The sequence below is a fragment of the Tupaia chinensis genome, unplaced genomic scaffold, assembly GCF_000334495.1.
Source record: "Tupaia chinensis unplaced genomic scaffold, TupChi_1.0 Scaffold000275_1, whole genome shotgun sequence".
Classification (NCBI taxonomy): Eukaryota; Metazoa; Chordata; class Mammalia; order Scandentia; family Tupaiidae; genus Tupaia; species Tupaia belangeri.
Window position 1 is genome coordinate 1,284,439 of NW_006159757.1, and position 11,531 is coordinate 1,295,969.

At 40.4% G+C, this 11,531-nt stretch overlaps 2 protein-coding genes across 7 annotated transcripts in view; one reads left to right on the plus strand and one right to left on the minus strand.

Moving 5' to 3' along the window:
• The window catches only part of NUDT5 (nudix hydrolase 5), a 48,587-nt gene that overhangs the window by 18,451 nt on the left and 18,605 nt on the right, over positions 1–11,531 (plus strand). For 4 of the 5 annotated variants that reach the window (XM_006150011.3, XM_006150012.3, XM_006150013.3 and 1 more), the window contains 6 exons: positions 1,609–1,658; positions 3,408–3,515; positions 5,862–5,957; positions 7,112–7,213; positions 9,766–9,774; positions 9,905–9,958. In XM_006150011.3, coding sequence (XP_006150073.1) covers positions 1,609–1,658; positions 3,408–3,515; positions 5,862–5,957; positions 7,112–7,213; positions 9,766–9,774; positions 9,905–9,958 — 419 coding nt within the window. Of the gene's footprint in view, positions 1–1,608; positions 1,659–2,522; positions 2,592–3,407; positions 3,516–5,861; positions 5,958–7,111; positions 7,214–9,765; positions 9,775–9,904; positions 9,959–11,531 lie in introns of those variants that run through there. The other variant, XM_027772452.1, reaches the window with a different exon arrangement.
• Positions 2,540–11,531, minus strand: part of SEC61A2 (SEC61 translocon subunit alpha 2) — a 60,453-nt gene continuing 51,461 nt past the window's right edge. The window contains exons 13-14 of one of the 2 annotated variants that reach the window (XR_334757.3): positions 5,108–5,179; positions 2,540–2,624 (exon numbers count right to left, since the gene is read on the minus strand). The gene's annotated coding sequence lies outside the window, so the exon portion shown is untranslated. Of the gene's footprint in view, positions 2,625–5,058; positions 5,180–11,531 lie in introns of those variants that run through there. The other variant, XM_014588394.2, reaches the window with a different exon arrangement.

Genomic DNA, 11,531 nt, shown 5'->3' on the forward strand with positions numbered 1-11,531 from the left:
GCAAGATCAACAGTTTACAGAAAGTTTTCTTTTTTTAAGAATTATTTTATTTAACTTTATGTATTTATTTTAATTTTGTCCAGAGAGTGATAGGACGAGAGCAAGAGAGAGAGGGAAAATGAGAAAGCAAGTCGCCAGGTCCAGGATTCGAACCACTGTCAGCCACGAAGGAGTCCAGTGCCTTTAACTACCATGTCGCCTGCTAGCCTCAAAAGTTTTGTTTTTTTTTTAAAGCCAGATTAAATATCTAAAAAAAATTTAATAGAAATCTGGCAAGGTCCAAACCCAGCTTTAAAATATAAATATATATGTACATATGTGTGTGTGTGTGTGTGTGTATGTTTTATATATATATGTATATATATATATGTTTTATATATATATGGATTCCTTGAAGTAGTATATCTTGTAACCCTTACTATTGGGATACAGATGTTGATTACTTTATTATGCCAATCCCCAGAGCCACCTGAATGTCTTCCCCATTTAGAAGAGATCCTAAAAGTGTTTGCTTCTCCATTCTTGTCTCTTACCACTGCTTTTTTCTATTTTAGGAATAAGAGAGTGAAGGGGGAATTTTCCTCTAGTGCCTTTCTCCCTTTAAACAGCATGACTGTTCCAGTAGCTGGATTTTCCATACAACCCTGCCCAATGCTCCTGGGAGAGGAAGTAGAATAGCACAGATGTTACCAAAAAGCTGAAGTAGGTAACACAGCCAGAGAAACAAATAGCTAACCAGGAATAAAGTCATAAAAGGGAGCAGGAATTTGCTATCATTTGACTTCACTTTTTCCTCTAGGAACCATTTTTCCCCTTAGATAAGATCTCACACTTATAAAATAGAGCACTTGCCTACATTTAATAATTCCTTGATTAATAAATGGGAAAGTCCTACTTTCATAGTTTAGGTCTTTTTTTTTTTTGAGAGAGAGATTTTTGCTATAGGGTGCGTGTACTCACCGGCAAGATAGAGACAGAAATCGAGAAATCACCCCCCAGGGAGGATGGCCACGCCGCAATCCCTTCTCCTTCATTCTTCTCTTGGTATCTTGGGCACACACGCACATGTGCCTGCCGTGAGTTTAAGCCACTGGGTCCAGGACTCGAACTGCAGTTGACTACATGGGAGTCCAGCGACATAGCCATTACATTAACTGCTGGTCCCTAGATCAAGTATTTTGAAAAGCTCTCTCAGTAGTTCACAGTATGCACAGTAGCTTTTGTTCTTGGAGTTTTCAACAGGGGCTTAATTTGCATCACCTGCTTAATAGTCTTTACAGCTGTCATCACCCGCTGTGCTGCTCAGTGGACCCTTGATCCAGACTATAAAGTATTTGAGAAAGCTGCAGCCCTAGTGCTCAGCAGGCTTTCTTTTGAGATGCACCCAGAGGGCTTGGGTGTAGGGCGGCCACAGATTTCTTTGGTAATTTTCAGACACTATAGGAAAGCACAATTGGCTTTTTAAATGCCGGTCTTTATTGTTGTGGGCATCTTGGCCAACATTGTTATTTGCATGCATTGCATTAGGAAGTTCTGGTTGTACACCAAAAATCTAAGAATGTTCTCCTCTCTAGCTCTAATAATTTTTTTTATTTCTCTGCCTGACAGAACTTGGGAGACAGTGAAACGTACAACACGGAAAGGACAAACTGCTGATGGTATGAGTGCAAACATCTCTTAACTGTCTCACAAAGGAAACGTGCTCATGTGATTGTAGGAGGGCTTTTATAACCAAGATCTTTAAATTTAGATTTTCTAACTTCAAATCAAATGTACATTTCTCAGAGTACCTTAAGATTGCTGGAGCTCTCTTTAAATTTCTCTTTAAATTTCCTAATTTTGTAATGCTTAATAACTAAAGCATTCTTCATAAGTAACTGAGCGCTCCTGTTATCTAAACTCAGAATGGTGTTTCTGAGGGAAAGAAGTACTAATGTTCATACCCAAACATGAATGAGTATAATTTCAAAGCGTGTACTGTATCTAGATATCCTGTGACTTCTGGAAGCCCTTTGTATCCTGTGGAAAGGATCTGGGTGAGAGCCTTTAATTCAGAAAACTTGTCTGGCACACCTGTATACTTACCAGCCAGTTTCTACCTAAGTTGATGAGGAAATGGAACTGTGGAAAGAACGTCCATGCAGTTTACTTCCACTGCCAGGCATGAGTGCTTTGACTGCCAAGACCCCAGAAACAATCAGAAAATCGCCTTGGGTCTAGGGAAAGTTGGGCAATAGGTCTTGTTTCTCCCTGGTTTTCATTTGTTTTTACTGGACGTAAACAGTAGCCTGCTGCAGCTGCTATTCTAGTGGAGAAACCCCAGCTAGAAGGAGTCAAATGTTCTTCCCGAGTGGTTTCTGTTCTCCAGAACCCACAGTTTTGTTTTTGTTTTTCTTTTGATTAAGGCCAACTAACTTGGGAGAAAAGATCTTTTACCCTAAAACAGTGAAAGTCAGTTTAACTGGCAAATAATGCAAGCACTGGAACTTACTTTATTAGTGCAAGGAAATCCGATAGATCATTGCTACTTCCCAGCAGTCTAGCTTCAGTCACCAGCAGTCTAGCTTCTGCACTGAAATGGTTGTATACAGGTTCGTGCAGACTGAAACTTAATGTCCTTGACCCTGTGTGAAATGTTTAGTTTTAGTTTTATTTTTAAGAAATTATGACAGTTGGGCCAGCCAGTAGCCTGGTGGTTTAAGGTGATGGATCCCACATGGCTGACTGTGCAGTTCAAGACTCAGTGGCTTAAAATTAACACACGAGGCAAGTATTCAGGCTTTCCCAAAATGAGAAATGGAAAAGGTACTGCAGTGTGACCATCCTCCCAGGGGGGAATTCTTTCTCACTTTTCATTTTCCTCTCTCTCAACCTCCCTCTCCAGCCAGCACACACATCCTCTAGCAAAGTTTTTTTAAAAAAGAATATGACAACTAAAATGAGGTTTTTATAAAACAAGAAAAATCAAATGATATAGAGGCATGCTGATTTGTTCTTTAATTTGATAGAAGGCTCATGTGCTCACAAAAGAGAGAGAGAAGGAAAGTACCCCTATGAGTTAAGGCAATGCTGCAGTCCCTTCTCCATTTCACCCTTCTTTCTGGATTTTGGATGCACAATGCACCTGTTGTTTCTCAAACGCTGGATCCAGGGCTCGAACTTTGTGGGATCCAGCCATCTTAGCCACACTACCACCAGCTGGCCCTTTAATTAAAGTTTTAAGTGAGAATAACTTCAAAAGTTAACTGCCAATATTATAGATTAAGTTAACTTCTACTGCTAATGGCAAATGGGGCGGGGGGGGAACGTGTCTTAAAACGTAGGTTTTTTGTGAGATTGCTCTGTACAGATTGCTGGCATGACTGACCTTTCATTAATGATTTCCCTGGTGTCATTTACTGGTGAAGGTGTAGCTGTCATTCCTGTGCTGCAAAGAACTCTTCATTATGAGTGTATTGTACTGGTGAAACAGTTCCGACCACCCATGGGCAGCTACTGCCTGGAGTTCCCTGCAGGTGAGTGAGTAAACATTTAGTTGCTTTTCAGGGACTTGTTGGCTTGAGCTCATGCAGAGCCCAAGAACTGCAGTGCTTAGATCTGAAAACAGTTTTTCTGTCCATGTACCTGTAAGTAAACAAAACTGTCAGGAAGCCCTCTAAGCCTCTAGTCACACTTTAGAAATTTACCAAAGCCATGAACATGATGCGAGGCACAATGTTAGAGAGAGCTGCCTTTCCATGACATCCCACCTTTCTCTTGCAACACTTTCTCTAGCCACTCTGACTTCTAATTGCTGCTTCTCAGTTTGTCAACTTATTTCATTTTCTGTCACAAGTGACCCCACCCTAACAAGAAACTTAACAGTACTAAGTAGGCCCGAATTTAACACCATAAAGCATGGGAGAAACACTTTAATCTGCCGAATGTTAACAGACCCAGAAAATGGTCTTCATTTGATTAAAATATTAGGTTGTCGAGAAAGTCATGATGTATTTTCTATGCAAAAGTGTGTTGTGTCATGACTTTCCCAATTACTCAATAGTTTTTGTTTGTTTGTTTGTTTAACATTTACATATATATGTTTCATGATTTTTTAAGCTACCTGGTCCAGGACTCGAACTGCAGTAATCTAGTGCCTTAACCACCATGCCACCTGCTGGCCCCAGCCCAATAGTTTTTTCAGGGACTCGGTAATGAAACCTCTCCAGGTTTTTTTTTCTTTTGGAGAGTTTTTTTTGCTATAGGGCACATGCAATCGCCAGAAAGGCAGAGAGAGAGAGAGAGACAGAAAGTGAGAAATCAACCCTCATGCAGGATGGCCACACCGCAGTCCCTTCTCCACTCTCTTCTCGGGATCTTGGGCACGCACGCACATGCCACCAGGTCCGGGACTCAAACTGCAGTCGACTACATGGGCATCCAGTGACATAGCTATTACGCCAACTGCTGGTCCCAGAATTTTATGTGCTATATTACTGTGGTACTTGAATGGATTGTTCTCATATGAAGAGTTAAGTCTTATATATTTGTCATTTGTGGTGTAGGTTTTGTTCTTTTATTTTTAATTGCCAGAGGGTATGTGCAGCACTTGTCATATAGAAAGAGAAAGCACCATCCCCAACAGGGTGTGGTCATGCCACAATCCTTTTTCCTCCATTTCTCCATTTCCTCAGGATTTTTTGCATACATACACATAATGTTTGGCATGTTCAAACCACTGGGGCTGGGATTTGAACCACAGTCAACCATGTGAGATCCAGCTCCTTAAGCACAGGCCTTAGCCACTGCACTATGAGGTTGGCCCATAAGTTTTATATTTTTAAAGCCCAGCCCATGATAACATATAGTTAACAATTACTGGTTTGTGGGAAAAGTCATGACATATTTTTCTATGCAAAATGCATCATGACTTTTCTGACAACCCAATATTTTCTCATTTACTTGCCATTTTACTAGGAAAAAAAAAAAAAAAACACTAAAAGTAATTGAATAGTCTATATTTCATCTTTTCTTTACATTTTTAATTTTTTTTCAGATAAAGAATATGAGTTGCTATTCTCATCCTCCCACTTGTCCTCTTTCCTCCTTACAGGCACAGAGTAGTTACCTGAAGTCCTGAAGTCCACCAGCCTTCAGTTTGCTCCTTTCTGGTGTTTTATTACAGGGCCCCAGTGTTCTTCTGTGAGGGAGGAGGGCAAGACAGGTTAATACTGTCACTATCTCATATATAAGGTAACAAAAACATACAAGCTTCCTGGGCTATCGTCACAGAGCCAGTTCCCAACCTGGGCTATTTAGGAACCTAAGTCACTTATCCTCACTAATGCTCTCCATGCTATACAAACAGGTTGAGATGTCATGAGAAAAATCCAGGGCCAGCCAGTGGTTTGGTGGTTAAGGCAGCTAGATCCCATATAGCCATCTGCATGGTTTGAATCCCAGACCTTCCGTCTTGAAAATCACACTGGTCGCATGTACGTATGCGCCCAAGATCTCAGAGTAGAAGGGACTGTGGAGTGGCCATCTTCCTAGGGAGTGCTCTTTCGCTCGCTCGCTCTCTCTTTCTCTGGCTCCAGTGAGCACGTGCCCTATAGCAAATTTAAAACAACAACAACAAAAACCTAGAGTTAAATAAGAGGAACAGATGGTGCCCATCAGAACCTCAATCTGCCTAGGGTTTTTATTCCTCTACCTTTTTTTTGTTTTTCTATAAAAGTTCCAAACCTTTTTATCTATAGGGCCACTTTTCATAGTTCTCCGATTCTTCTAACACAGCTCAGCAACAACTACTTTAGATGAAACAGAGGTTCAAAGAGAGTGAAATTTCCCCATCCCGCCTGACAGATGATTTGGACTTTCAGGTCTCATAGATGATGATGAAAGCCCAGAAGCAGCTGCTCTTCGGGAACTTGAGGAAGAAACAGGCTATAAAGGTGATGTCGCTGAATGTTCTCCAGGTTCGTATTGTTTTCCATGTTTGCATTCAGGGTCAAACTCTTGAAAATTAACCAAGCAATACAAGATCCCTCTGAATATAAAGGGACTGATTACTTGGGTGTTCTTTATAGTCAAAATTCAGATGGCTTTTATTTTGGTTGATTTGCTAAAGAGAAATCACAGATTAAGATCAGTCACTACCTCTAAGTGTATTTCTCCTCTCCATGAGAGAAAAGTTGATCAAGAAGGACCCAAAGCTGAAGAAGAATTATGAAATTAAATTTTCTTCTAAGAATTTCACACTGGAACCAGCAGTTTGCATAATGGCTATGTCACTGAACTCCCATGTAGTCAACCATGGTTCGAGTCCCAGACCCGGTGGCTTAAACTCACGCTGGTGTGTGTGCGTGGGTGCCCAAGATCCTGAAAGAAGAATGGAGAAGGGATTGCAGCATGGCCATTCCCCTGGGGGCTGATTTTTCACTTTCTCTCTCTCTGTCTCTTTCTGTCTTACTGGCGAGCACATGCACCCTATAGCAAAATAAAAGACCTCTCCAACAACAAAAAAAATAATAAAATTGACACACTTGGGACCAGCAGATGGCATAATGTCTATGTCACTGGGCTCCCATGTAGTCAGCTGCATTTTGAGTCCCAGACCTGGTGGTTTAAACTCACACCGGGCATGTGTGCGTGCATGCCGAGAGGAGAACGGAGAAGGGATTGCGGTGTGGCCATCCCCCCTGGGGGGTGATTTCTCGTTTTCTGTCTCTGTCTCTCTCTGTCTTTCTGGTGAGCGCATGTACCCTATAGCAAAAAACTCTCAAAAAAAAAAAAATTTCCCACATTGTAAGCTTTATTTAGTCAACCACGTGCTACAGTCCTCTGCAGATGATTATTTTTCCTAATATGGTGAAGGGATTTTGCAGTTCAGCAGTACCATCTCATCCCTCAACCTAGCACAGCTCGGGAACTCGAGGGAAAATATGAGTGCTTTATACATGTGCATTCTATAATCCCACAACATAGGCCACGTAAATAGGGTAACTGTCGTTTCCTGTGTCAGTGCCATGTTAACTGTCTTCCTCTTAAAACATTTAAGAAGAGAAAGATGATAAAGGGACCAAGGCCTCTTATAGGTTCCTTTAAGGCAACCTATCACTTCTGTCCACAGCTGTATGTATGGATCCAGGTTTGTCAAACTGTACCACACACATCGTGACAGTAACCATTAATGGAGATGATGCAGAAAATGTAAGACCTAAGCCAAAGCCAGGTAAGTGTGTATTGGTTACATTTAGAGTGACTGCATTAAATGTCTTTTACTATGCTACTAGTTTTATTTTTCATTTGTTAAAAGAATCAGTCTTGGGACCAGCAGTTGGCATAACGGTTATGTCGCCAGACTCCCGTGTGGTCAACTGCGGTTTGAGTCCTGGACCTGGTGGCTTAAACTCACGCTGGGTCTATGTGCGTATGTGCCCAAGATCCTGAGAGAAGAATGGAGGAGAAGGGATTGCAGCATGGCCATCCCCCCTGGGGGGTGATTTCTCGCTTTCTGTCTGTCTCTCTCTCTCTGGCGTGCACACACGCCCAATAGAAAAAAAAAGGGAAAAATAAAATCAGTTTTTTGCTGAAAGAATCTGTTTTTAAAGCTACCTTGTCTGTACTCCTATTTTCCTAATCTTGTCTATTTTAGCATTGTTTTTACCACTTTGTTGATTTTTATGTCCTCTTTATATAAAATGTTAAATTACACTTTTACATATTTTTCCATGTGAAGTTTATTCCCAGTTAGTAATAGGAATTTCAGGTCTAAATAGTAAATAAAACCACCTTTGTTTTGGTCTTCTTGAAAACTGAAAATAATTGTTAAGGGCAGCAGGTTATTAACTATTCCTTATTGGATTTTGTATTTAAAGAAGCTGTTAGGAAATTCCTTGCTCTGTTATTTCTTTAAAATTTTTTATTCCAAAGTCTTAATGCTCTGTCAATTCCATGTCTTCTCCTAACACCTTAAAAAGGGTATTTACATATATGTCATAGTAAATCACATATGAGTAATATTCTTTCTTACCCTCTTTAAGTTGTTCATATCTATGTTTCAGTATCCCATTGCACCTAATATTAAGTGCTTAATTTTAACCACAAGTTTACACATGACACCCTTTGGAAAACAATTTGGCAGTTCCTCAGAAGGCTAAATATAGAGTAACTATATGATCCAGCATTTCCATTCATAGATATGTACCTAAAAGAACTCACAGCAGGGACTTAAACAGATAAACTTTTATAGTAGCATCATTCACAGCAGCTAGGGGTAGTAAAACAGCCCAAGTGTCCATCAACTGATGAGTAAACAAAAAGTGGTATAAATAGGGTATTATTCAGACATAAAAGAATGAAACATGTTGACACATGTGACAACATAAAGGAACCTTGAAATTATGTGCTAAGTGAAAGAAGTCAGCCACAAAAGGGGAAGTGTGTAATTTTACCTGGATGAGATACCCAGTACACGGATTCACAGACACAGAAAGTAGAATAGAGGTTACTAGAGATGAGGAGTTGCTGTTTAGTGGGTACCAAATTTCTGTTGTAGGATGATGAAAAAGTTCAGAATAATGGAGAGGATGACACAATACTTTTTTCATGCCTTAAAAATAATTAAGATGGTAAATTTTTTTTTAGAGATTTTTGCTATAGGATGCATGTGTTCACTAGACAGAGAGAGAGACAGAGATAGAAAGCTAGAAATCACCCCCCAGAGGGGGCGGCCATGCCACAATCCCTTCTCCTCCATTCTCCTCTTGGGATCTTGGGCACACACGCACACGCACTAGAAGATGGTAAATTTTTTTTTAGAGATTTTTGCTATAGGATGCATGTGTTCACTAGACAGAGAGAGAGACAGAGATAGAAAGCTAGAAATCACCCCCCAGAGGGGGCGGCCATGCCACAATCCCTTCTCCTCCATTCTCCTCTTGGGATCTTGGGCACACACGCACACGCACTAGAAGATGGTAAATTTTTTTTTAGAGATTTTTGCTATAGGATGCATGTGTTCACTAGACAGAGAGAGAGACAGACAGAAAGCGAGAAATCACCCCCCAGAGGGGGCGGCCATGCCACAATCCCTTCTCCTCCATTCTCCTCTTGGGATCTTGGGCACACACGCACACGCACTAGAAGATGGTAAATTTTTTTTTAGAGATTTTTGCTATAGGATGCATGTGTTCACTAGACAGAGAGAGAGACAGACAGAAAGCGAGAAATCACCCCCCAGAGGGGGCGGCCATGCCACAATCCCTTCTCCTCCATTCTCCTCTTGGGATCTTGGGCACACACGCACACGCACTAGAAGATGGTAAATTTTTTTTTAGAGATTTTTGCTATAGGATGCATGTGTTCACTAGACAGAGAGAGAGACAGACAGAAAGCGAGAAATCACCCCCCAGAGGGGGCGGCCATGCCACAATCCCTTCTCCTCCATTCTCCTCTTGGGATCTTGGGCACACACGCACACGCACTAGAAGATGGTAAATTTTGTTACTTATATTTTAACCACTATGTATAGGTGGATAGATCTTTAAATGAGGGCCATGAATATGTATTTTTACAGACTTTGTTTTCAATTTTGCTACCAAACATTTGATTTAGAAGATAGTGACTTTGTACTGTTGGAATTAGTTTTCCCATGTGTGTAACTTTAGTTAGCAAGAACCCAGGTTTCTGTTCAATTCTCACAGCCCTTTTACTATCTTGCACAAGTCTTCTGTCTTACCACTCCACGTCTTGCTAAAATGCTCTCCTTCTGTTTATTTGCAGGGGATGGAGGTATGTTTTCAACTCCCAGTGGCTGACCATGTGTATGGCTTAGGGTAGTGGTAAAGGCTACATACATCTTGGGTTGTCTGGTAGGCTCTTGGTTCTTTAGCTTTTTTTCACTTGCACTTTGTTTGTTTAGAATTTGTGGAAGTAATTTCTTTACCAAAGAATGACCTGCTGAAGAGACTTGATGGTAAGCATCTTAAGATTATTACCCTGTTTTCTCTTTTCTTTGTCCCATCTCCAGCAAATGGGTATTGAGTATAATTCTGTTTCTTTACCTATACTTAGAAATTCCTATAAAAGAACTGGTCGATACTAATTTTCCTTTCCAGGTGGCACAGATTTTGAAAATATGAGCAAAACATTCTATGTTCAGTGGAAACTTTTAGTAGGGTCCTTATTTTTTCTACAGAACAGTCAAGATTATATTTCTGCTAACTAGTCAAAATTATATCTTAAAACTTCAATCTATAGCAGCAAAAGGTATAAGATATCTCTTAACTATTTCTCAAAATATGTTAGTATGTAGGATGATTATTTGCAGAGCACATAAGTTAAAGAAGAGTTTAATGATAGTACTTGAACAAACATTTGAGGCATACACTTATGCCTACCATATATTCTACATGTGCTATGCTGACATAATGAACCAAATTAGCTAGCTGTGTGACCCTTAGTAAATCACTGATCATGTAGTTACATTATGTAATTTTTGGCCAGCCCATCTTATAGGGATCTTATAACAAATAAATAAGGTTATGTGAAGAGATGTCATTTTATACAACTATTGAGTCATTGGGAAAGTCACGATGCAATTTTGCAGAGAAAAATACAGCATTACTTTCCCAACAACCTAACACATTAGGAGACTCTGTACTGAAGATATGACATGAGTTCTTCAAGGAGCCCCTCTATGCCTGCTGGGTAGATCCCCATTCATTCATTTATGAACAAGCAGACACTTGTCATAATTTGAATATTTCATTAGTTGTATGTTAAGAAATTCATACCTAATTTTTCTACAATGCTTAAGTTATTCTTTGAAAAATTACCCTGACAAATTATTTGACCTGGAACTTCAAGAACAGTCTCTTATTTCTCCTGAGGGTACCAGTGGTTTACTTTCATTTCATAAGCAATTTATTTTGAAATATGTATGTTATTTATTTGAAAAGTGGACCTTTCAAAAGCCATTATTTTAGAATCCCATAGAACCTCCACTCCTCCTTTCTCTTTTTCAAAAACTAGACCAAAGGGGGACCAGCAGTTAGCGTAATGGCTATGTCGCTGGACTCCCACGTAGTCGACCGCGGTTCACATCCCAGACCTGGTGGCTTAAAAACTTACGCCGGGAGCGTGTGCGTGCGTGCCCAACATCCCAAGAGGAGACTGGAGGAGAAGGGATTGTGGCGTGGCCATCCCCTCCTGGGGGGTGATTTCTCGCTTTCTGTCTCTCTGTCTCTGTCTGGCGAGCCCCCACACCCTATAGCAAAAACCTCTCCAAAAAAAAAAAAAAAACTAGACCAAAGGTAAAAACCACTGCAAGATCTCAAAGCCAGAATTAGAAATCATTTATAAGGATAATTTTCTAGGCATTTATTCAAAGAAATCCATGATGATCGATAATAGGCGATACACAGCTTAAGAGTCTGACAGACTTGGCTGCATCGAGGCTCAGGCAACCGTGATTAGTTTTGACTCTGAACAATTCTTAGCTCTTTACCTAAAACAGGAACACAAGCTCCTACCTCTGACTATGAGTA